At 42.1% G+C, this 27,221-nt stretch overlaps 1 protein-coding gene across 1 annotated transcript in view; it reads right to left on the bottom strand.

The window, feature by feature from the left end:
- The window catches only part of LOC131231675 (1-aminocyclopropane-1-carboxylate oxidase homolog 1-like), a 70,365-nt gene that overhangs the window by 21,760 nt on the left and 21,384 nt on the right, over positions 1-27,221 (bottom strand). The window contains exon 2 of the mRNA XM_058227959.1: positions 11,540-11,861. Coding sequence (XP_058083942.1) covers positions 11,540-11,861 — 322 coding nt within the window. The remainder of the gene's footprint in view (positions 1-11,539; positions 11,862-27,221) is intronic.

Raw genomic sequence — 27,221 nt, 5'->3', positions numbered from 1 at the left:
GCTATGTCAACTTCAAAAATCAGAACAGAAACCCACTAGCTAAAAAGATAGTGGATTTACTCAAGGAGCTCTTAAAATCTAACTCAGTAGGTTATTCTTATAACAATAGTCAGAAGAAGACCAACTATACTCCTAAACCCAAGACAGTTCTGAAATGGGTTCCTAAGGTTGCCTGCTTAGTTGCCCACACCGCTTTCAAAGCAACAAGCCATTCAAAGTTATACCTAGATAGTGGATGCTCTAGGCATATGACAGGCGACAAGGCTTTATTCAATGATCTTAAAGATATGACTGATGGGTCAGTTACTTTTGGTGATGGAAGCAATTGCAAGATTATTGACCAAGGTACGGTTCAACTCTATAACCTTCCTTTGTTTAAAAATGTTTTGTATGTTGAAGGACTGAAACATAATCTTCTGAGCATATCTCAAATTTGTGATAATAACTATAGTGCTCGGTTTTCTAATCAAAGCTGTGAGATTCTAAACAACAAGGGTTCAGTAATACTAACTAGACGTAGAACGTCTGAAAACTGCTATGTTGTTAGCGAATCCAGTTCATCTAATCATTCGTGTTACATGGTCCATACAGACGAGACTGATTTATGGGACAAACGTCTTGGACATGTACACTACCGAAATCTACATAGATTGAGCAAACAAGAACTTATAAGAGGTCTACCCAAACTACAAAAATTAGATAAAATATATGGTGAATGCCAGATTGGCAAATAAACGAGGAACTCATATAAAAAGGTGAATTTCAATACCACATCAAGACCACTCGAGCTTCTCCATATGAATCTTGTAGGACCTACCAGGACGAAAAGTCGAGGTGGCAAAAGATATATCTTGGTAATAGTAGATGACTTTATCAGATATACATGGGTTGTCTTCTTAAGGGACAAATTAGAAACCTTTAAAGAAGTGAAAAAGGTTGTTAAAAGGATTCAAACTGAAAAAGGTTCTCAAGTCAGTAAGATTCGTAGTGATCATGGATCTGAATTTGAGAATAACGGTTTTGAGAAGTTCTGTAGCGACCAGGGAATATTACATGAATTCTCAACGCCCAAAACTCCACAACAAAATGGTATAGTTGAAAGGAAAAATAGTGCTTCAAGAAATGGCTAATGTCATGTTGAATAGTATGAAGCTCTCTAAGAATCTTTGGGCTGAAGCAGTCAATACAACTTGACATATCATTAACTGGGTTTACACTAGTAAAGGTAATACTAAAACAACTTATGAAATGTGGTTTGATAAAAAGCCTACTGTCAAATACTTTCGAGTTTTTGGCAGCAAGTGTTATATTTTATGAGATCGTGAATATCTGGGAAGGTTTGATACGAAGAGTGATGAAGGGATCTTTTTAGGATACTCTTTAAACAGTCGAGCTTATAGGGTTCTGAACAAAAGGACCGGTGTGATTCAAGAGTCTATTAATGTAGTCATTGATGATCACTTAAACACACCAGTCTCAAGTTCAAATAATGATGAAGTTCTAGTAATTGATAAATCTGATACTTCATCTAATCAGACTGATTCTGAACTGAGGACTATTAAAGATCATCCAACCACAGATTCTTGAAAACCCTCTCACTGGTGTTCGTACCTGTAGACAACTTGATGATATATGTAATTACGTATGTTTTACATCCCAGATAGAACCATCTAACGTAAAAGAAGCTCTTGCTAATGAAAACTGGATTGTTGCGATGCAAGAAGAACTTACCAATTTGTGAGAAATGATGTTTGGTATCTCATACCTAGACCTAAAGATAAACACATCATTGGAACTAAATGAATTTTCAAAAATAAGTCTGATGAGCTTGGCAATATAATTAGAAACAAGGCTAGGCTAGTGGTATAAGGTTACACTCAAATTGAGGGCATTGATTTTGATGAAACCTTCACACCAGTAGCACATCTTGAATCAATTAGACTCTTTATATTTATTGCATGTTTTAGAAAGTTTAAGATTTACCAAATGGATGTGAAAAATGCATTTTTAAATGGCGATCTGCATGAAGAAGTCTATGTTGAACAACCGATGGGTTTTGAAGACCCCAAAAATGTTGATCATGTGTATCACCTTAAAAAGGCACTTTACAGTTTAAAACAAGCTCCTAGGGCATGGTACGAGAAACTAACAAAGTTTTTATTAAGCCATAATTTTCAAATGGGATGTGTTGATAAAACTCTATTTATCACAAAACATGATGATCACATCTTAATAGTACAGATTTATGTTGATGATATCATTTATGGATCTATCTATACTGATATGACTATCGAGTTTGCAGATTTGATGAAATCTCAGTTTGAAATGAGCATGGTTGGAGAATTGAATTATTTCCTTAGGTTGTAAGTAAAATAAAAACCTGATGGAATATTCATTTCTCAATCTAAATATGCTATGAATTTGATTAAGAGATTTGGATTTGAGAATGGTAAGAACTTTGATACTCCTATGAGTATAACTTTGAAACTCTCAAAAGATTCTACAGGTAAAAATATGGATCCGAAATTATATCGGAGTATGATTGGTAGTTTACTATATTTAACTACTAGTAGACCTGATATCGCTTTAAGTGTTGGTATTTACGCTAGATATCAATCTGATCCTAAAGAATTGCATTTGATTGCTGTCAAGCGGATTATGCGATATGTTGCAAGTACTGTTAATCTCGGTCTCTGGTATCCTCATGAGACTAGTGTTCAATTAGCTGGGTACTCAGATGCTGACTGGGCTGGTAATCTTGATGATAGAAAATCAACCAGTGGTGGTTGCTTTTATATTGGAAACTGTTTAGTTTCTTAGTTTAGTAAGAAACAAAGTTCTATATCACTTTCAACAGCTGAAGCTGAATATATCGCAGCTGGTAATGCGTGTACACAGCTTGTTTGGATGAAACGTATGCTAAGTGATTATGAAATTAAACAAGATTCTATGTTATTATATTGTGATAATTCCAGTGCCATAAATATTTCAAAAAATCCAATTCAACATTCTCGTACTAAGCACATTGACATTAGATTTCATTATATTTGAGAATTAGTAGAAGAAAAGGTTATATCTTTGGAATATATCCCTACCGAGAATCAACGTGCTAATATTTTCACTAAACGCTCGACAAAAGCAAGTTTAACAAAATGAAGTTTGATCTTGGCATGTGTATTTTAAAGTGATTATTTATGCCTATTTGTATCATAGTGTATATAATTGCTTGATTAGTTTTAAATTTTTTTGTATATATTGCTTGAAATTAGATTTTTTGGCCGGTACTTGACCAGTCATGAGTATACACGACCAGTCGTGTTATGACCGGTCGTGTACATCCACAACCAGTCGTGAATCGCGTGAATCACTTAAAATTTGGAGAAAATCCTTCATCTTCTTCATTTCTTCTTCACTCTCCAATGGGCCGATGCACGACTAGTCGAACCCTTCCTTCAAAATCTTTAAGGTTAGTGCTACATTTGTATTTTTCTTGTAGATTTATGTCTAGATTTCTTCTAGTTTTCTCTTGAAGTTATTTATTTCAAATTTCGTTGAGATTTGGGATTTTTTTGGGTAAAATCTGATTTAAGAGAACCCACTTCTCAATCCTTTGCAACTCTCTATTTCCTTGAAATCCTTGTTGCAAATGGCATCTAGAGGGAGAAAGACAACATCCCGTGGTCCTTCTTCTTCCTCCAGATCAGTCCTTATCACTAAACGTCATCTTCGAGCTCCCGAGGACGATCCATCTTATGTTCGGGACATCAGATTACATAATGTTATTGTTGAACATCCTGTTGATATTAATCATGTTGCTTCTTTTGATATCCTTCCTATGCTTCAAGCTATAGGTTGGGATAAATTATTACATTGGGGTGGGCCAGCATACCGGTCCATTGCCCAGTCCATTTTCGCATGCATATGTGATTTTTCATTGAAAATTTATCTTTTAAGATAGCCACAAGAGAAAGACCATTTGACGTTGATCGTCATTTGATTTCAGCTCTTATGGAAATTCTTGTGAATGATGAGGGCATTCCTATCCACAACTTATCTGAAAAACCCTCAGTATCTGAAAAACGTATGCTCAAAAAAGAATTATGTAATTTGGATGTTTAATGGACACATAAAGGGAATGCGCTTCCCTCAAAATATCTGTTGCCCAAATATAGAGTTCTTCACAAAATCTTTATGTCTAACTTGTATCCTCGATCGGGTAATAAATCTCAATTGACTTTCTTCATGGTCCGTGTTCTTCATGTTGTTGCTAGCAGTGCTCATGTTTGTCTACCATCCTTGATTTGTCACTCCATTATTCAGTTTCGACTCCATCCTGGTCACAGTGATATTCTTTTTGGTTATTTGATGACTGTGTTGGCTACGCATATGTTAGTCGATATGCTGGTTGGAGAGGCCCCAATCCATCATCTGATATTTAACAATTCTAATATCAATAAGATGAAGCTTGATTTCCTTCCTGTTCAAGGTGTTGGTGGTGGCAATGCTGAAACTAAACATGAAGAAGAAGCTAGTGATCCTCCTCCTGATGATATCAACATAGATGATATTTTTGAAGAATTTGAATCTGATTCTGCAAATGATCCAGATTATGTGCCTTCTGAGTTTGATGCTCGTCTGCATGCATTGGAAGATAAAGTTGAGAATATGAATGTTAAGATGGAAAACATGTCTGTTGCCCATGATTTACAATTCAAGTATATGCGCAAATATCTTAGGCACTTGAACAAGGGCATGCATCAACTTGATCCTTCCATCCATGCTCCTTCATCTGGTTCAGATTAGTTCTTTTAAGTTAGCTGGTCTGTTATAACTTTGTTACTCTTATGTTAGCTTAACTGGTTTTGTGATTGTAGCTATCTTTGACTTAGCTCTGTTTATGAATTATGTGGGTTGTTTATGCTGGTTAATCATATCTTGTCTTGTTTCCACTCATATATCTCTTTACTTATTTCTCCTTAGCCATCTGTTCTATGCTTCCTTTGTCCTATTGTGACAAAAGGGGGAGAATGGATATGTATGTGATGTGTCTAATGATTATGTTATGAGAAGGGAGTAGCATTGCATTTTTTTATGTATGTTACTCGGGGGGAGTATGTGCAGAAGTGGACTGTATGTTATGTTGAATATTGATTTACAGGTTTGCAGGATCATGTTAGTATATGCCGGTTGATAACAATTGGTGCATGATATAATAACTGGTGCATAATTCTTTAATAAGATATTCTATGTTATGTAACTTGGAAGTGTGTTTTGTCACTAATTTGATAAAGGGGGAGATTGTAAGTGCTATAGTTTATAGCCCCTTTTTGTTGTCAAATTCGTGGTGCCAAAGACACTGTTGTGAAGCTTACATTTGTGAAGAACAATGCTCTACTCAAGATCAGCTTTGATTGACAAGCACTGTTCACAAGTTAAGATCTCAAGAAGCTTTCAAGTTCAACCTCAAGATCTCAAGAAGCTTTCAAGTTTGAGCTCCATCAAGACTTCAAGCTTTATTACTTTCAAAGGTCTCTCGTCCTCTAAGTTTCAATGTCCTTACTTCACTATTGAGGTATGACTGACCTTAAGTTGACCTTTAAAGTAGGCCATTCTGGATACATAATTTATATGTTTTATATAAGTGAGTTTAGGTTGTTCTAAGACTAGTCCTGAACCTTGTTCGACTAGTCCTAGCACTGCTTCAACCTGTCTAAGAATTTCCTGGATCAGTCGTAAGTTTGTTGCAAAATTCGAATATTTTCTGTTAGGCTTCAACTAGTCTTTGGGTCTGTTCGACTAGTCGTATGAACAGTGTCGACTACTTCTTCGACCAATCGTAGACATACGACTCAAAGTATAGCATTGAAATTTGGCCAGCTTCGACTAGTCGTGAGCAACCTACGACCAATCGAAGGAGACCTACGACCAGTCGTAGACTGCCTACCACCAGTCGTGAAACTGTCAGATCTTATCGCCCCCAAATTTTCAAATATCTGTTGGTTCTATGACCAGTCGTAGAGTTCTTTAGACCAGTCGAAGACGTGATTTGCTCACCTATAAATAGAGCACGAATCTCAGAATAAAACATGAAATTCAAGTTAATTTAATTCGGCCTTCTGAGAGATAAGTCTGTGCTCCATTTTAAGCTAAGTGTGCATATTTAATATTCTCTTTCTTTAGCTTTTCTTATTTGATTTTGTTCCTATATTTCAATCTTATTTGACAAGTGAAATTGTTGTATTCCGTCTTTTTGGAATCAAAATCAAATAGAGCTACGCCCAATTTGGTTTAATTTAAAATCTGTTAGAAGCTAGAACCATTATAAAGTGAGTATTGGACATTAAACTTTGACATTCAAATCTCTACTCCGACTTGGTTCTTCTAGGCTGCTACAATAAAGGAGAAATTCAGGTATTTTACGTTTATGTAATTTACTTTCATTTGGTTTTCTTTTGGGATTTTCTAGAAAAATCTCATTATATTGGTTATCTGAGGAGAGCCAGGAAAACTCAGAAAGGGGGTTTTTTAATTGTGTAAGCCTACAGAGAAAAACACAATTGTGAAGATTTTAGGTGAACCTGAAAAACCTATCTTTGATAGTGAATGCTGATATCCCCTGTGTGAGGATATTAGGAGTGGAGTAGCATTGTGTGGCTGTTGTTGAACAGTTGGTGTACACACAGGCGAACCACTATAATTCTTTGTCTTGTGGTTTGAATGCTTGCTTAAGTTTTATATATCTTTTCATTTAGATTTGTGGAATGTATGTGTGGATGTGAATGTTGTAAAATTTACATTTCAAGCACAGTGGGAATGTTGTAATAATTTAGTTTTAAATTCCTGTAATTTATTTCAATTCCTTGTTATTTATTTATTCCTATCCGGTTTGAGTTTTTGATACAAAGGACGTTCTAAAAATAACGTTGTCCTGTCATAAACCCTTGATTTTTATGGTGTAAGGTTGTCCTTAGAACTGAATTCATATTAACCTCTCAATTCTTGTTTAGTGAGGTTGCTTTTATTTCAGCATTGTGATTTGATTTAGTTTATTTGGCTATCTATCTTTCTTTATTCCGCTATTAAAGTTTTATTTTTGCATCGTCCTTTTCACCCCCCCCCCTAGGACGTATAGCTAGGCCATTTCATAGGTTGTTTTACCATAGAGTCTGTGTGACTTTAATCGAATTAAGGTAAATACTAAATCTTTTATTCTCAAATTAGAATGAATATCCCAATTTATCCAAACGAGAAATAGAGACTGGATTGCGCTTTATAAAAGGCACACAAAGTGTATCTACCAAATCCAATAAACGAACAAACTCTAACCTAATTTTATAGACTCTAATTGCCTCAACGTTGACTTTGACACCATTGCCTATATATACTGAGTGTTCTACATCAATTGGTGGCCTAGTCTGTAGTAAGTCCTGTATAGAAGTATATATGTGAATAGTGGTTTCCGAATCTATCCACCAAGAATCCACTGACACATCAGTTAGATTAGATTTAAAACAAACTGGAATAGAATTATTACCCTTCTTTATGAGTCATTCCTTATACTTTACGCAGTCTTTCTTTTAATGGCTCGGCTTCTTGTAAAAGAAGCAAGTATCCCCTTTAGTCCGCTTACGACTCGATCCATTCCCAGGTTGGTTTTCAACTGAAGAACCTAGAGGACTGTGAGGTCCTGAGGATCCATCATTAGATCCATGTTTCCTCTTCTATTTCCATTATGTCCAGGTACATATCCTGAGGTTACAAGATCAATGTTCTAACTGTTTTCATAAGGTTTTGACGGTTCAGAATTTTTTGAAGTGATCTCTAAATGTAACCATCCCAAAACTATCTCTATTGACTCCTTTTATTGAACAAAATCGGATCCGGTTAGGATGGGAAGTAAATGCAAAATATACTCACATTGGCAGATTGTTTTACATAGAACAATTCATGAATAAACCTAAATATCAGGCAAAGTAAACCAATTCAGTTGTTAAGGGAGGCGACAACTGAATCATCCAAGATGAAGATGGGCCCAACCATCACATCCTGGTGAGAATCTGTTACATCATTATCATTCCTCCTGTGGGTGGTAATAATAACATGTTAGTGATCCTCCCAAACATAAAGCTAAGTGATGTCAGTCATGTAAATCTGAAACACTCAATACCGGTGGGTGAGATAAGTCTTTCAGCTTTATATTACCAGCACCATTTACTTCACCCGTTCACATGTCTGTTAAACGGTAATCGTCTGTGTTTTCGTTACCGTATGCATGAAAACGTGAACGCAACTGTATGTAATCCGCTTATCTCAATGTTACGAGTCTGTACTTGTAATATTTTTCATCGATTGAGGTCACTATGGTGGCTAACACAACTAAATCCAACACTACAAATATAAACTTAGGATCGCGATTATAATCCTGCCTCTCAATGGATTATATCTTAATTAGTCCGATGCTGCCCATAAGTTAATTGGTACTGACCTTTTGGAAAATAAAGGAACCTTGAAGTGAACCGTATAGATAGGTTTCACACCATATATTCCAATGGTCCATATCAATTCCTAAGGATGGGTGATGGGCTAATAATAGGGATGAATCAGGACCCTGTATGATCTGGTCATCATTCATGAGCATTACAAGTCTAGTCTTTGATACTCACACGATAGACGGTTGATATGAAACGATACAGATGGATGGTTAAATCCTTACATTAGTGTCCATAAGATGGATAGATCAGATCCAATACTTAAGATCCAAACGTGAAAGTTTCATATTCTTTATTGTCCTATCTAGTGAATAAGCCAGATTATATGCCTATTTTAAACTAAACAGACGGTTCAGATCTAGGAAACAGATTCCAAAATTGGTCCAAATGGAAGGCTTAAGCATAAATGTGCATTTAACATTTCCTGAGTTGGGTTGAATAAAATTGATATGAGCCCAGAATAGGGGCTTCATATAGTCAACCACTAGGCCTTAATTGGGCCCAAAATTAATCGGAGTGGGCCTATGAGATGGTTCCTTATCATGAATTGTTAGACAGACCCAATTTAACCCCAAGCCTAAATTAAGGATCAACACAATAGGCCAAAATGGACCCAAAATAAATTTTAAGTGGGCATAGACCCAAACTGGGCCATGGATATAGGGCCCATTAAACTTCACGGTTCATGGATATGATCTGAATTTAATGTGAACCACATGGTCCAAAGAAATGGACCCAACTAACATTCATGCTAAAATCTATTGATGAGGCCGACTAGTGACAAAAGGAAACTTGATCAACTATCTCAGAGTACACGCAATGGGCTTAGAACAGGTGTTAGGCCCATCATAGAAAATAAATGGACCCTTAATTAGAAGTGGGCCCAAAAGAATGTGCGTCAAGCCCAGTGAGTAGATCCAGAATATGATTAAGCAGATCTCTAATTTGAAGTGGGCCTAGAAACTGGTGTCAGGCCCAGTTCGTATGTCCAGAATACGGGTCCATAAACAGGACCCGTTAATTGAAATCGGGTCCGAGTGCCCGTTATCACATGAGGTCGTTCACGACCTAATTTCCAAAATCACAGTCACCTTCGACCGTCTGAGAGCAGCCGCTGAAGGGAGATGGATTATCCGAGCAACGACACTGATCCAGTCGCATGGTTGTAAAGTTCCACCGCCAACATCCGCTAGAAGAATCTCTGCAGGCGACGATGACGACTGCCGCAGGGAGAGATCTTCTCCGCTGCAGGTGAATCTGCAGCCAGACGAAAAGACCAGTCGCCTCCTTTAAGGACGACGCCGATCCAATGTCGGCAACACCATCCCTGACGATGGGTTACTAGTCTAACGACATGGCTGGAAGGGAGCAGTGTTGCCAGTCGATGGGAGATCCATGACCGCTGCTATCAAAGACACAAGTAAGTTTGAGGAATTTCTTTCCAATCCTAGTTTTGGAGAAGAAAGCCTTGTCAATTGGATTGGGAATCAAAGAACCCTAACTCCCTGTCTGGATTTGGGGATAATCAAAACCAAAGTCCCTAATGATAGCAGATTTGGGATTTGGGTTTAAATCCCTAATCGGTTTACTGGATTCAGGGTTTCGACAATCCCTAATAATCTGATTTGGGGATTGAAATCCAAAATCCCTAATTTCGAAAACTGAAATCCCTAAAATTTGAAATCTGGATTTAGGGATTCAAATTTGAAAACCCTAATTCTCTTAATTTTGGAGATCTAGATTCTGAAATCCCTAATTATCCTGATTTAGGGATCAAAATCCAAAATTCCCTAATCTCTGAATTTGGGTTTGAAATCCGAAATCCCTAATATAAGTTGGATTTTGGGGTTATGAGACTAAAATCCCCAATATTGAGATATGGGATTCGAAAAATCCTAATTTAATATTTCTGTATTCAGGGATTCGAATATCCCTAATTAACTGAATGAATCTGTATCTGAAATAGATGAATTTGATCATCCATTCCTATGCACATTGTCTCTGATACCAACTGTGGGACTTAATCTATATGCGGAATAGGCCCACGGATCTGTCTGTGCATGGGACATGGTGATCAGGGGTTTAGATAGTGTACCTAGATGAGACGCCACCATGGAAGCCGGATAATAATACCAGAATATCTGTGGAGCTTAGGATCTTCCTCTCCTTCACACCCTTTCTGCAATTCACAAGTTGAGACTCGAATTTCTGCCATGGTGTAGGATCGAGGACCCAGCTCTCTTTTATAGAGACTGTAGAGGGGGAGTTTGAAACCATCAAAACTCCCTCTCCGACGCTCCACATTGCGGTGTCCTTGTTCGACTCAAACTGTTGTCTGCGTAAACAACCATAGCATTCCAGCCCTAATACGCACTGCTGCGCAATCAGAATTGTGCAGTGAATCACATGAAGTGGGGCCCATTGGTCTACTCAATCATCCAGTCCAACTGAATGACAATCCAGACCGTTGATCAGTAAGGCCCACTAAATAGAGTTCTTACAATGAACCTAACCATTATCTATTATGTATACAATGCTAGCACTGTTTGGGACATTTTTTCCCCATAATTGTTCCTGTGGATGGGGATTTCAATAGGAAAAGGGACGCAGCCCGTCTACAAAGTCGACGGCATTTTTCTTCTTACTGTTGAAACCACTACATGAATATAACTACTCCAATTACCTCCTTCGCTCTTCTTCTTCTTTAAATTTTTTTTTTTTTGTTTTCTTTCCAGGTCCCTGTGGTTTCCACGTGCATTCCACATGCCATAGCCCTAGTTATGTGTAAGAAGAATGTAGAACTTTGAAAGGGAAATTTTGAATAGCCCCAATGGAATATAGATCATCGGAAGCCATTATGGGTCATAGTTTATTTACTGTAGCAAAGAGAAGATAGGTAATTTTGAAACTTGGGACAATGGATCACTAAAAGGGCCGACATGCTGTTGATCCTGAGTCCCGGCACAATCAAAACAAGCTGGTTGGACAAAATGAACTCAATGTACATGTAGATGTGAAAGCAAAGAGGTGCATGGATCATGCAAACGTACCTGTAGAAGATCACCAATGTTAATAATAAGAGCTCCATGCATTGGGCTAACATCAACCCATTGATTTTGATGAAGAACTTGGAGGCCACCAACATGGTCTTGGAGTAGGATAGTGAGGAAGTCATTGTCCGAATGATGGGTGGTGCCGAGGGTGAGGTCTGGCTCTGGGCATGGAGGGTAATAGTGAGATACAATAGCATGCCCTCTGACACAACCTATGTCTTTGAGATAGTTAGGATTGAGCCCAAGTGCCTCTGATAGTAGCTCAAATAGCCTGGTCTCTAACCCTGTGAGATACTTTGAATACTCCATCTTTATGTCCCTAAAAATTAGAGTAAATCATCATCTTAGACACGGTATGTATGCAAGAATCATTACACTATTATGAGTGACTAGGCTGTAATAGCCATTACCTAAATAATAATAATAATAACAACTAGCGAGAATTCATTATGGACTAATTTATGGTTTTTCAAAAAATAAAAAATAAAGACCATAAAAAACAGCTGTTCAAGCCCATGTCATAATGGTAATAGTGGCAGCCCTGCTACTATTACTGAAGACGTTGGCCTTAGGATCTCTCTCTCATGGATGGTAGAGGTTGTAAGGGGCCCCTACAACATGCTCTATGGGGCCCACCGTGATATGTACCATGATACGAATGTGATATCCATTTCCTACATCTATTGTACCGGTTCATTTTAGATTATGAGCCCAAAAGTAAGGTTAATCCAAAACTCAAGTAAACCGCACCAAAATAGATGAGATGTGGATGTTCATTATAAAAACCTTATTAGGGTCAACAAAGATTTGGATCACGTTGATATTTGTTTTCCCTTTGTACTTGTGGGACTCACCTATTAATGGGTTGGATGGTATAGAAACACCTGGTGCATACCAGGATGGTTTCAATGGTGAACTCAAGTAAGCTAACTAAACCTCCATTTGTTTTCTATAGTGTGGTTTAGTTAACCTACTTGAGTTCTGTATCTACCTGACTTTCGAGACTCACATTCTAACATGAGCCAGGACGAATAATGAACGGAGTGGATTTCACATGGTGTGGTTTAGTTAGCCTACTTGAGTGCTGCTTTATTGTCTCTACTTTGCCTAATCAAGCTGAAGGCATATTTTATGACGTGGAATATGTATTTGAGATTCGGGCCATTCATTAGGTGGGCCACACAATATCTTTTTCGTCCTGGCTGTCTCCGACCTCCCATATCTCTCTCACGGGAAGCTGGTCCTGCTACTTTGTTTTATTTTTGTTTGTCCTTTGATATAATAGGCGGGCCCTCCCTTTGGTCTGGGCCAGCCCGAATGTGAATGCTTTGCAGAAACAGGGGGCTCGAGCTTTATTTTCTGCTGAGCCTGCCCGCCCAGCTTGTAAGAATTTTTCCATATCAATGAAATTTTGAGGAGGATTTTTTTTTTTGTTGTTGTTGTTTGTAATCTCTTTTTCTTCCAGAAGATCCGGTTGGTCTAATAATTAGGATGCCAAATTAGATTGTACATATGTAAAATATTTTGATTAGATTTTAGTACTCGTAAATAACTAAGACTAGGATTTTGCTAGATAGGCGTATGTATTTCTTCTATAAGAGAAATTCTTTTCTTTCAAAGAAAATTACAGGAAGATTTCCCAAATACATGGTAGCAGAGCACCATTGTTCGGTGCTTTGATTTTGTTGCCAAAATTTGGTCATTCCCCCTTCAACCCTTTCTCCTACTGTTGACGTGTTGTTCTGACCGCAATCTCCACCGAAGATCAATGACCAGCGTCGGCCATTGTTGGCACTAAATCCATCAACATCAGCCCTTGTCGACTTGTTATTTTTTCCTCCATCGCCATCTCTGTTAATGGTAATTTCATTGTCGACCATCCTTCTGTTAGGCCTTCTTTCATGTGTCATCGACCTTCAACGGAACTTCCATCATCAGTAGCACAACCCCAAATCGGTCAGGCCTGCTTTCACCCCAAGGAACTTACCTCCTATGATCAATAGGAACATCTCATGCATTTCCTTACAGAGATTAATGAAAGTTACTCCACCATTCACAGAACGTTTATTCTTTTAAGTCGTCTTCATACAATTAATAGATTCCATTCATTACTCCTTCAAGAGGGAAAGCAACAAGAAGTTTTCACTGCCCAATGCCTTCAAGTGCTATCAATGCTTCACTCACCACTAATAATTAACCTAATCTAGTGCTCCTCGCGATCCTAGCTAGAAGGAACTTTTCAACTGCAGCCGGGGTCGCCCTCAACTCACTTGTGATCATTATGGTTGGGCTAGCTACACTAAGGAGAAATGTTACACTGCTCATGGTATGTATTTACGGAAGATCTGATTACGTCATATCCAATGACTCAGATGGTGACATGTGGCAGCTAGATCTGAACAAGAGACAAAGCAAAGATTTCTTTGATTGCTCTAAGGTCAAATAAGATAAGAATCCTTATCTGTTGAAGCAGGAAGCCTGTGAGGAGATTTTTTGGAAACAATAGTCGAAATCGTTGGCTCCAAGACGGGGACAGGAACACGGATTTTTTTCACAGATCAGCTACTGACCGCACCAGGTGATCACGTATCAATGCGTTTAAGTTAGTGGATGGTTCCTTAGTGGCTGACCATAATTCGATCAAGAAAGGAGCCATAGATTTCTTCTCAGCGCTCTTGAAAGCCCAACCCTGCGCCCCGCCTGATGACCTCCTTGACGTCATCCATCCTGCCATCTCTTTGGCTGATAATGCCATGCTAAATGAGGAACCCTCCCTAGACGAAACCCTCGTCGCGGTGATGAGCATACCAAAAGACAGGGCCCTCGGACCTGACGGTTTTACTTGCACTTTCTTTCAGGGCTGTTGGTTGATTGTGGGCCAAGATATCCTTGCAGTGGTGAGATCTTTCTTTGCAGGTGAGCAATTCCCGCAGGCCTTTATTGCTACTATGATTTGCCTCATCCTGAAATCCACGTCACCCAACTCTTTTGCGGATTTTCGTCCCATTAGTTTATGCAATTATATCTACAAAATCTGCTCGAAGATCATTGCCAACAGGCTTGGTAGAATTTTGCCTAATATCATCTCAGTGGAACAGGGAGCCTTTGTTTAAGGCAGAAGCATTGCGGAGTCCTGTGCCCTAGCCCAAGAACTGTTTCGTGACATCAATAAGCGAGTTAGAGGGGGTAATATTTTCATTAAAGTTAACATAGAAAAAGCCTATGGCAAGTTGGATTGGAATTTCCTCATTGCGGTCCTTTGTCGCTTTGGCTTTGACGAAGGTTGGATTTAGCTGGTTGAGAAGTGCTGGTCGAACGCATGGTTCTCAGTCCTGATTAACAGTGACTCATGCGACTTGACCCAAAATTTGCACCTTAGCGACCGCGCCGTCGCCGCGACTAGTGCATCGAACCGATACTCAAGCCAGGAGATGTGGGCCTGCATTTTTTTCGAAGAAACGCCGCGTGTTGTGAATTTCGAGAGAATCTCTACAATATATCCAATCAATCAATCAATCACTCATGTCAAGTACAAGTCAAGTTACTCCATACCCCAAGTACAACAACCCATACCTTCCCATTCCCAAAGTCAACTCTCTCTCTCTCTCTCCACCCATCCCTTTCTTACAAACCCATCACCCATCACTCCATCACCTTTTCATCTCATCACTTCTCTCCCTCTCTCTCATTCCCTCTCTTCTCCCAAGCAAAAAAATTCTCACGTCGAAGCTCTCTCTTTCCCAAAGCCAAGTGTGGCCCACTTTCTCTCTCTCTCATCTCCCATCTCAACCATCCATTCATCATCTATCTCCATTAAAATTGAAGGCAAGGAGATCAGCGTTCTATTGGACCAAGAAGATTGAACGGTGGGTGTTTCTATAGGCCTAGATTTTATTTTTTTGATGATGGGCCAAGTGTGGCATACCGATTGATGGTATGGATCTCACTTTAGACCCTAGATGTTGCCGATGGCCCAACTTGATTCTCATGATCATTCCATGATGGGGCCATTCTCCATGGACCCCATCATGATGTTTATTTTCCTTGAATGAATAGGGTCATCTAGACTTTCCATTTTGGTGGAGAAGGAATCTCCACCATTGATTTTTGATTTGGTGGGCCCACGTGTAAAGGGATCCACTTAATGTATGATTGAATGTAAGGGAGGACTCATAGTAGCGGATCCTCCATCCCACGTGTCCCTCTCTCTCTCTCTCTCTCTCTCTCTCTCTCTTCCCCCTTTCATTTTATTGTGATAATGGGGCCTTATGGCCCACCCAGATGGACCCCACCATGAAGTATGTATTTTACCCAAGCCATCCACTGAACAGGCCCATTTAAGTGGTGAAATTCCACTACGTGCGTGAGTGTGGTGGTGTGCAAGGGACGCTGCTGCCAACGTCTAGAGGCTGCAGCATCCCAGCTCTTTCAAAAGGGAAAGTGTGGGACCCATAACGGGCCCCACTCATGATGCATGCATTTAATCCACATCGTCCACCCTACTTCCCAGTACATTTTAGATATTGAGCCAAAAAAATGAAGCTGATTTAAAACTTTGGTAGGCCACACAGTCTAGAGCATTATTTTAGTAGTTAAAAATTATTAGGGCCCGCTGTGGTGTTTCTGTGCATCAAAAAATATCCAATATTGGGCTTGTTAGACCCATCTCAAACACAGGGACCTAATTAGCAGACTAGATCTTCCTTATACGGGCCCCACTTATGAAAATCCACCAGATTAAAAAAATATATATAATAATAATATCCACCGTCCGTCCAGAGAGCGTCCAGAGGGTCTGGACGGTGGGCATTTTAAATGTGTATATATATGATATTATAATATATCTTAATATATTATATTATATATATAAGAGAGAGGGAAGTGATGTGGGGTGGCCCGCCTACGTGGGACCCACCAAATGATGTTTAAATCCAGCCGTCCATTTTTTGATGGTGCTAGATGGGCTGCATCAGGTGTGTGGGTCTCATCCACACCATCCAACAATCTGGACGGGTGGAGCCCACCATGATGTATGTGTTGGACCATTGTCGTCCATTTAGTGGACCCCCCCTCCCCCAGTCGTGATGCATGGTGGTGATCCACACCAACCACTCCAGGGATGGGCAGATCCCATGCAGCTGCTCAACTGCTGTAGCTGACATCTTCAGCTTTGTGGGTCTCGTTAGTATGTGTTATATCAAGCCATCCATCCATCTTGAATCCCCACCGTCCATTGGATTTGATGGTGGGCCAGTAGCTGATGCCAGCTGCTGCACCATGTGTAACAGCAGCACTCTAGGATAAAAAAATGAAGCAGATTCAATCCTCTGGAGGGCCATGTACGTGGACCCCACCCCTGATGTAAGTGTAACGTCTAAACTGTCCCTCTATTTGGCGATCTCATCTCAAGGCCTGAGACCCTTACCGAGTTTATTACTACATCACAACCCTATACTTGGGGTGTGAACACCCACCCTTGAAACCTCTTTGGTTTACAGAAGTTTTGATTCTATATGATATTTGTTTTTCCTATTCAGGTCCTAGTGACCTTATAAATAGTGTGGATGAAAAATAAATGCTATGGTGGGCCTTCTAAATTTTTAACTATGAAAGTCATTATCACCACTGTTAGATGTAGTATGGTCCAATTGATCTCTTGATATGATTCATTTTTTTATATATACTCTATACTGATCCCTAAAAATAGATGAATTGTGTTGTAATCGGCCCATTCAACTCGGTCCATTTGATTCAGTTATTTGACTCGGCTTATTCGACTCGGCCCATTTGATTTGGCCCATTTGATCGACCCATTCGATTCGGCCCATTTGATTTATATGAGGCCCAATGAAACGTATGTGAGGCCTTTGTATGGGCCGAATGTGATGTATATAAAGCCCATTGCGATGTGAGATTCCACCATGATGTTTTTGGCGGTCGTGCCTTGGGAGCAATGATAGTTTGATGTCCACATTATAAGTGCAATGATGGTTAAATGTCCGCATTGTAACTCTCCCTAGGGCCCATTGATAGGCCCATACTTGTAGTGTGTAGGCTGTCTATGCCCTTCTTCGTTATGAACAAAACTCATCACCACATAACATGGTTAGTATAGTTCCATGATTCATGCTCATACGCATCATATGTATGCTTGAGATGAGAAGTGACCGATCATAACATATGCCTTCGGGCAGATTGTTTATGGGCTCCCTGATAGATAGACTTGCCTTTCATGAGCGCGCGGTACATGAAGGATTGTTGCATGACTAGTAGTGTGATTCATGCACTTCGCATTTGTGTGATATGATACGCCCTATTGACATCAGGGCTATGACCTCCACAGGCACATTGTGGATGGTAGGATTAGACATCGAAAATATTGTTACTAAGCATCAAGGCGCTATAAATGTCCTTAGGTGAAAATCCCTAAACTCAATGGTACTAGAGGATGACTCCAATATTGAGACCGAGTGAATACATGAGCGCATAAGGGTCGAATACCAGGAGGTCGCGTCTCCAACTGTATCATGGTCGGTTGGAAAGGGGTGTGGCCATACTCGCCCGAGGGTAGGGGGCATTACTAGGTTGAGTTTGACCAGCTCATGAATGGATCCGCTATCAACGTGCCAAATAAATATTGGCAGACTATTGGCTAGCCAGATAGTGGGGTTTCTTACCCTCACTTGGACTACGCGCCTGGGAAATGGGCGGTGCCATTTGGAGGGTACTAAACCCCAGTGATTATCTAGACTAAGAACCATACTAATATTTGATGCTCTAGTGAGCAGCTGCATTGATATGTGGATGAGGATTAGCATGCTTGACTTGCATTTCACATTGCATGACCATGATATGGCCGATAACATTCATGCTTTGCACCGCATAACCTTGGTACAGCTGATTGCATTTATGTACTCATCAGCATGATTCCACATTACTTTGACATTACATTCTGAGCACGCTCATATTACGCACACACTTACACTACCCCTCTAAGCTTTCTATAAGCTTATGCATGATTGATGCGTGCAGGTGATACCAAGACGCAGCCATAGCTTAGTCACAGCAGGAGCGTGCAGTCGAGCTTCAAGAGTCTCCGTTATTATTATCTTGTATTTTTCCTCATACGCATCGTACTTAAAGTTTTTTATCATAGTGGATTTTGTGATGGTATTCTTGTGATTATTGTTCATGGGTTATGCTTATAGTTATGCTCATTATGAATTAAAATCATGTTAAAAATCCTCCTTGTAAAATCCCAGGATCGGAACTTGGTGTATGTGCGCCGGGAACCGAGAATGGGGTACTACGGAGGCTGTCGGGGCCAGATTCGGCGATCGAAAATTTTGTGAGAGCTCGGTTTCCGAGTTTGGGGTATGACATTTGTCGTTTTGGCTTTGATGAAGGATGGATTCAGCTGGTCGAGAAGTGCTGGTCAAACACATGGTCTCAGTCCTGATTAACGGTGACTTATGCGGCTTCTTCCGCTCTACGAGGGGTCTCCGTCAGGGAGATCGTCTCTCTCCAACCCTCTTCATCTTGGCAGCTAAAGTCTTGAGCAGAGGCTACAAAAATCTGATCCTTAATGGAAGTTATCAGTCTTTCACAACCCGTAGAAACTGCCCCATGGTCTCCCACCTTCTCTTCGTAGATGACACATTATTGCTGGCCAACGGGGGCCGAAACACACTGCAGCGGATAAAGGCTTTCCTTTAACGCTACCACCTTGCTTCAAGCCAATGCATCAACCCCAACAAAAGCTTCTTCATTTTGTCTTCCCACTAGTTCGAAACCAGAGCTAGGGTTGTCCAGAGTATCCTTGGCTTTAGGAGATGCAATTCGCCCTTCACCTACTTGGGTGTTCCAATTTTTAACAGTAGAAGCAAAAAAGCTTTCTTCTAACCCATTCTTAAAAAGATTCAGAAAAGGATTACTGGTTGGAAATCTGAAATTTTCTCCCAAGCAGGAAAAATCACCCTTATCAATCATGTTCTCTCGAGTATTTCGGTCCACATGTTGGCAGCTTCGGACATTCCTCGCTCTTTGTTAGGAGAACTTGAAGCCGTTTTTGCCAACTTCTTCTGGGGTTGGGAAGGGGATAGGAAACATCTACATTGGGTTAGCTGGAAACAGATCTCTTGTCTGAAAATGGAAGGTGGGCTAGGCGTCCGAGGACTGAGGGCGGTTATGCAGGTTTTCAGGATGAAAATGGCCTGGACCATTCTGTATAGAAGCCAATATAGCTACTGGGCTAACTTCATGAAAGGTAAATATCTCCCAGGTTATCAGTCAAATAGCCCGCCACCTACTAGATGGGAATGTTGTCGCTTGAGCTTCCCCTGTTTGGAAGCAAATCAGCAAGCACTTTTAGCTGGCAGAGGAAAATTCCAGCTGGTTGATTGTCACTGGAAATACTGCATTTTGGGACATTGATTGGAGTGGCCTGGGCCCCCCTACGCCAATGGTCCGAGCACATTGCCCCGTAGCCGACGCAACAGATTTCTGCCTTTAATGGACCTCTTGGTTGGCACGACCCTGTCGCGGTGAGTCTCCTTCTCCCTCAAGCTGTTATGGACCATATCATTGAGGAGGGCATCTGCACGTCCAAAGCTGACGACAAGAAGATCTGGTCTAGGTCGTCGTCTGGAGAATTCTGCTCCCGATCAGCTTGACAGCTTTTCCATCCGCAGGGAGTTCTTTCCCCTTGGGCCTGCTAGGTCTGACATCCTAAAATCCCACACAAAATTAGCCTTCTTACATGGAAGATCATCCAAAAGGCTGTCCCGATCGACGGTAGAGTCCAAGCCAAGGGCATTCACATGAGCTCTAAATGTGAATGTTGCTGTCACCAACCCAATTCTGAGTCCTTGGACCACCTCTTCTCTGGCGGGATCCTCGCTTCGGGGGTATGAAACCACTTCCAATCCATTTTCCACGTCCCAATTTTTGCTGCTGACACGGCACTAGGCAGGGCTTTAAGGTGGTGGCTCTTGGCTAAACAATCGGACGACACTTTATGTTAATGGGCCTGCCGCTAATGTTCATTTTCTGGGAGATCTGGCGTTCCAGAAACGAGGTTAGATTTGACGGCATTGTCACTTCTCAAACCAAGACAATCTCCCGTATCCTCCTTTGGATATGCCACATCACTCCCTCCCTTCCCCCTCTAAGAGCTCCAAACAGGTCCTTAATGGCGGCCCTCTTTGGTTTTCGTATAGCAGCCAACCTCAGCGCACCAAATCTACCTAAGTTGTCAAGTGGAAGAAGCCTCAGCCTGATTGGGTCAAGTTGAATGTGGACGGCTTAGCCAGGGGAAATCTAGGCTCGTCAGGTGGTGGGGCGTGGCTAGGGATAGTACCGGTTCTTTTCTTTTTGCATTTGCCTTGGGCTTTGGCTTTAGGTCCAATTCCAGGGTAGATATCTGTGCCATTTGGGAGAGCATATCCCTCTGTAAGTCTAGAGGTTTCTTCAAGGTGGAAGTCGAGAGTGATTCCAAGGTAGTGGTGGACAGCCTCAATGGGGTCTCCTCCCCTCCCTGGAACCTCTACTATTGGTGGACCAGGATCTAGCACCTTAAATCTCGGATGTGTTTGTCCATCTCCCACTACCCAAGAGAAGTAAATGGGGTCACCAATAGCCTAGCCCACATAGGTAGCGGGAGCTAGGCCAACTCCTTTTTCCTCACAGTTCCAAACCTCCCTCGTATTATGAGAGGCTTGGTCTTCCTGGATTGGGTGCGTCTGGGTAATTTGCGAGAAATGTCGTCTTAGTGGGGAGTGGTGCAGGGGTAGTTCCTTGTTGTGTTTTGGTGGTTTCATCTTTCTCATGATAGGTGGGCCTCCCCCCTTTTTTGTTGTGAGGCCCTCTCAAAGTACATTTGTATACCCCTCTTTTTTTAATGAAATTTTAGCTTTTTGAATTAAAAAAAATAATAATAAGAATCCTTATAGCTATGGGACTATGGGATCCTCATGGCTACCTTGACTAATAGAGTGCTATTTTTTTTAAAAAAAAATTATTTTTAATTGGACTCATGCCACATCAGTGTCATTGATCAGAGAAATTTACAGGATTTCGGGAGGGTCCCAACAAAAAGACTTCTGACCTCTCCTATCGTGTTGCCCCTCAAAAGACCAAAGGAAACAAGAAAAAAGTAGGATCGAAAACGTCCTCTATGCAGATGATTAGAAACCGAGATCTCTTGATTTTGGCCTCCCTATAGAACATAGGCCTGAGTTGTCCAAACTAGTGCTCCTTTGACACTTCTAGGTGACACTTCTAGGAAGGTCAATAGTTCAGAATATTCTGTCTGGGCAACCTTTACTGGCCATCCGAGCTAGCTCATCTGCAACTACGTTGCCTTCTCGAAAAATGTGATCGTAGATGATGTTAAGATTACTTGTCTTTGCTTGAATGTCCCCCATCCTATACCAAATACTCTAAGGACAAGCAACTCGAGGATCCCTTGCAGCATTAATAATAATATTGGAGTCTGATTCGACAATCACTTTTGTCAGGCCCAGAGTGGAATAGATGGACAAGCCATCAAGCATGGCCTGAGCTTCCGCCACCGTGTTAGTTTCAACCCCATATTGTCTGCGGAAGGCAAAGATCAGTCTCCAAGAGTGGTCTCTACATACTCCTCCACCTCCGCTATCACTTGAGTTGTTTCTCCGAGGCGATACCGTGGTTAGGAGATGTGGGCTAGCGTTCGGTGCGAGGAAAACGCCGCGCGTGCGAATTCCGAGAGAATCTCTACTAGATGTCACATCAATCAATCAACCTATCAATCCCATCATGTCAAGTACACATCACCTTTCACCATTTCCCAAGCAAGCCCTAAAAGTCAAAAAGTTTCTTACAACCCATATTTTTCTTACAACTTTTGCCACAAAAGTAAAAAAAAAAAGCCTCTTACACCCATCACCACCACATCCATCACTCCATCACCCATCACTCCCTCTCTCTCTCTCCCTTTACAAGTCTCTCTCTCATTTTCAAACTCTCCCTAAGCAAAAAAAAAAACACCATACGTATGAGCTCTCCAACTCTTCCAAGCTTCAAGTGTGGCCCACCTTTCCATCCCTAGATCTCCCATCCTAGCCATCCATTTCTCATCTTCCTCCATCAAAGAGAAGCACAAGGAGCTAAGGAAGCCAAGGGAGCAAGAAGATCAAGCGGTGGGTGCTTTGATAGGGTAGTTTTGATGTTTTTAAGATGGGCCAAGTGAGGCCAACCGATCAATGGTTTGGATCTCACTTTGGACCCTAAGATGTGGCCGATGGCCCACTTGGATCATCATGATCATTCCATGATGGGGCCATTCTCCATGGACCCCATCATGATGTTTATTTTTCTTGCATATTCAGGGTCATCTAGACCGTCTAATTTAGTGGAGAAGGGATCTCCACCGTTGGATTTTGATTTAATGGGCCTATGTGTAATGGGACCCACTTGATGTATGATTTAGTGCAAGGGAGGGCCCATAGTGCCGGGGTCCCTCCATCACGCGTGTCCCACTCTCTATCTCTCTCTCTCCCTCTCTTTTTCATTTCCTTTTATAAGATCATGATAATGAGGTTGTGTGGCCCACTTAAATGAACCCCACCATGAGGCATGCATCCTATCCAAACCATTTACAAGTGGGGCCCACTTTGTGTGTGTTGTATCCGCATCACCCTCCATAAGGTGGCCCACCTAAGCAGGGCCCACCTCTAATGTATTTAGAAAAGTCCAGCGTCCTGGACGCTGGACGTTTTGGTTGGAAAACACAAATATTAACTTGGTTCCAAGCCAATTGGGGGGCCCACTTATATAGGCCCCACCTTGATGTATGTATTCGATCCACGCTGTCCATTCCTTTCCCAAGCTCAGTTTAGGCGTTGAGCCGAAAGATGGGACCAATCAGACCTTCAGGCGGGCCATACCATAGCAAATGGTAGTTTTTACCATTAAAATCTACCATGAGGTTTTGATGTGCCAAAAATATATTGAACATTGGACTCGTTGGGTCTGTCTTGAGCAGTAAAGATCAATGGCTGGGGTGGATTTACATAATACGGGCCGCACAACCGAAAAACCGCAAGGAAATGCATTTTTGAAAAAAAAAATTAAGAAGCAGCAGCTGCTGCTACTGCCTTCTGACAGCGCCTGCGCACGTACGCTGGGCGGATGGGATGGCGTTCTAATCCGTTCATATGGTGGGCCCTAAGGTCAGTGGACCACCCTCCAAATTTCAGGTCCATCCAAGACTCAGGTGGCCCACACCGTATGAAACAGTGGGATTGAACCTCTACCATTGAAACCCTTTTTGGGTCCACGGATTTTAGATCGGGGTGAAATTTGTTTTCACCCTTCATCCGGTATGCGTGGCCTTATCAACGGGTTGGATGGAGTCTAAACATTATGGTGGGCCCCACTTGGAGCCCACTGATATTTGTGTTTTGTTGCCACCGTCCGGTGGACGGTGTACGCGCGTGTGTGTATATATATATATAATATTATATTATATATAATATTGTATGTACTATATATATATATATATATATATTATATTATATTATACATAATTTACTGCTGATGGGAGGCCCATCTCAGTTTACTTGTGGCCCATGGTTGAGGCCCACTTTAACATATATGTAAGGCCCATCTCAGTTTACTTGTGGCCCATGATTGAGGCCCACTTTGATATATATGTAAGGCCCATGGATCGAGGCCCATTTGATGTATTAGGGGCCCATGGGTTAAGACCCATTAAGATGTATTGGGACCTATGGGTTGAGGCCCATTTGATGTACATATGGGGCCCAATTGGCGAGGCCCATTTGATACATATAAGGCCCATAAGATTAGGCCCATTTGATGCATTCTAAGGCCCACGGGTTATGGCCCATTGCAATGCACATAAGGCCCATTGGTGCGGCCCAATGATGTGGCCCACTTGATGAATACAAGGCCCATATGATATGACCCATTTGATGTATTTAAGGCCCAATGGGATGTACCTAAGGTCCATTGCAATGCACGATCCCAACATGGTTTATGTAATGATGTTTACGTCGGGCTATGCCTTGGGAACAATGGCGGTTTGACGTCCCCATTGTAAGTATAGTGTTGGTTAAATGTCCGCATTATGACTTTCCCTAGGGCCCATACGTGTAATGTGTAGGCCGTCTAGGCCCATCTTCATTATGAACATCACCCATCCCATATAACATGTTTAGTTCCATGATTTATGATCATATGCATCATACGTATGCTTGGTATGAGAAATGACTGATCATCGCATATGCCTTCGGGCAGATTGTTTAGAGGCTTCCGAATAGGGGGTGTTGCCCTACATGAGCGCATGATACGCGCAGGACTGCGGTATGATTGGATAGTGTGATTCATGCATTCGCATTGTGTGATATGGTACTGTACGCCCTAGCAACATCAGGGTTGTAGCCTCCACAGGCGTATCGTGGTTGGCAGGATTGGATACCAAAAATCTTGTTCTACATGGGGTGCTATAGATATCCCTGGGTGAAAGTCCTTAAACCCTTATGGTACCAAGAGGTTGCTCCAACGTCTAGACCGAGTGGGTGCATGAGCGCCGAGTGCCGATTACCAGACGGTTGCGCTTTCCACTATATCGTGGTCGGTTGGAAGGGGGTGCGGCCTTACCCGCCCAAGAGGAGGGGGCAAAGCTAGGCTGAGTTTGACCAGCTCGAGAAATGGGTCCACTATTGACGAGCCGAGCCCGATATTGGCAGGTGGATAGTGAGGTCTTTTCCACTCACCTTATTGCGCGCGATGGGGCGACAATCTGGTTTGGAGTGTACTAGACCCCGGTGATATTCTAGATTTTTAGTTGTATTGATATGTGGACTTAGATAAGGATTTGTATGCTTGAGTTGCATTTCGCATTGCATGGCCTTGATATGGCCAACATCATTCTTTGCACTGCATGGCCTTGGTACAGCTAATTGTATTCTTGGCATTCATCGGCATGTTCCGCATTACTCTGTTGCATAGAAGCATTACCACCTTGAGCATACACTTTCACCACCCTCTAAGCTTTTATAAGCTTATGCACGTCCGTTGCGTGCGGTGACGTTGGATCGCAGCGGCGCTGAGGCTTGGGCGCGTAGATCATTTTGGAGTTTTTGTTCATCTTCATTGTATTTTCCTTTATGCTCATTGTACTTGTAAAGTTTTTAATTATAGTGGAAATGTGGAGTTTTTGGTTGTTGTTGTGGGTCTTTGCCTTTGGTTATGCTTATTACGAATCAAACCGATGTAAAAAAATCCTCCTCGTAATATCCCAAGATTGGAACCTGGTGAATGAGCGCTGGGAGTCGAGAATGGTGTTCTACGGAGGTGTTGGTGCCGGATTCGACGATCGAAAATTTTGTGAGCCCGGTTTCCAAGTTTGGGGCGTGACAGAAGTTGGTATCAGAGCATAACTCGGGAATAACCAAGAACAACATTACATATCTGCTATGAATGATTTAAGTCCTAAGTTCGGATAGCCTAGCGATCTTTTATTACTGACCCTTAACGAGCGTGCCTTCGAGAGTTTTCAAAGTTAATTGGCGCCTTAGCTCTTTCCTGTAGGACATGCCGCCGCGTAGGAGAGTGACTCGATATACTCCTGCTCCACCACCTGGGACTCCCGCACTACTACCTACGATCCCTGCTCCACCACTAGAGATTCCTACTACCCAGCCTGAGGATGTCGCTCCTCTACCAGAGATTTATGCTACCCAGCATATGGATGCACCTCCACCAGAGACCAGTGCGGATCCAACCGTATCCGTGAGTGCCTCCCGATTGCAGCAGATGTTGCAGGCTATGGCCCTCCAGGGGCAGAGCAGACACCGGTTGTTTCACCGGCCCAGGCAGAGCAAGAGCGCGCGAGTGCCCTCCTTCGTGAGTTTCGACGACTCGATCCCCGCATTTTCGGGGTGAGTCGAGACCCAACCGTGTCCGAGAGATGGCGCGCGACGTAGAGTAGATATTTGAGACGATGGGATGCACGACTAAGCGGCGAGTCCGATTAGCCGTATTTCTCCTCCATGGTGAGGTTGAGCACCGGTGGACATCAGTTCCAGCAGCAGGCGCCGATTTTGTATGGACTTGGGAGGATTTTATAGATCGGTTTGACCGACGGTATTTTCCCGATCACATCCGACGGCAGCGAGCGTTGGAGTTTGAGGCCTTGGTGCGGGGCGATATGGTGGCTCAGGATGCCGCTCGTTTTGTAGCACTGTCTGGATTTACACCATACTTAGTAGATGATGAGGAGCGGAGAGCCCGCCGATTTGATGGCGGCTTGCGTTACGGTCTTCGAGGTCGTGTTATTGGGCATGAGCTCCCGACTTTCGAGGAAGTAGTGCGGAAGGCCCAGATTTTTGAGGCCGAGTGGGGACGGTTCTTAGTCGATCGTGGTCGAGGATAGACCGGAAGAGGCGAGCTCCTTCCGGTGATACCCAACAGGTCGACCACACAGAGACGCACAAGTCGCCCGGCCTTCGAGCGCCGGCACCACCTCCGAGACAGTTCACCGCACTTATTTTAGGTGTGGTGCGGCAGACACCGTATGTGGGAGTGTCCTCACCCCAGCAGCAGAGAGGGGTCCACAGCGGCCCCCACCACCGCAGCGAGAGACCCCCACGGCGGCAGAGACCCCTACAGC

The sequence above is a fragment of the Magnolia sinica genome, chromosome 17 (assembly GCF_029962835.1).
Source record: "Magnolia sinica isolate HGM2019 chromosome 17, MsV1, whole genome shotgun sequence".
Classification (NCBI taxonomy): domain Eukaryota; kingdom Viridiplantae; phylum Streptophyta; class Magnoliopsida; order Magnoliales; family Magnoliaceae; genus Magnolia; species Magnolia sinica.
Note: the sequence above shows the minus strand (reverse complement) of the source record. Positions and strands in the feature narration are given on the sequence as shown.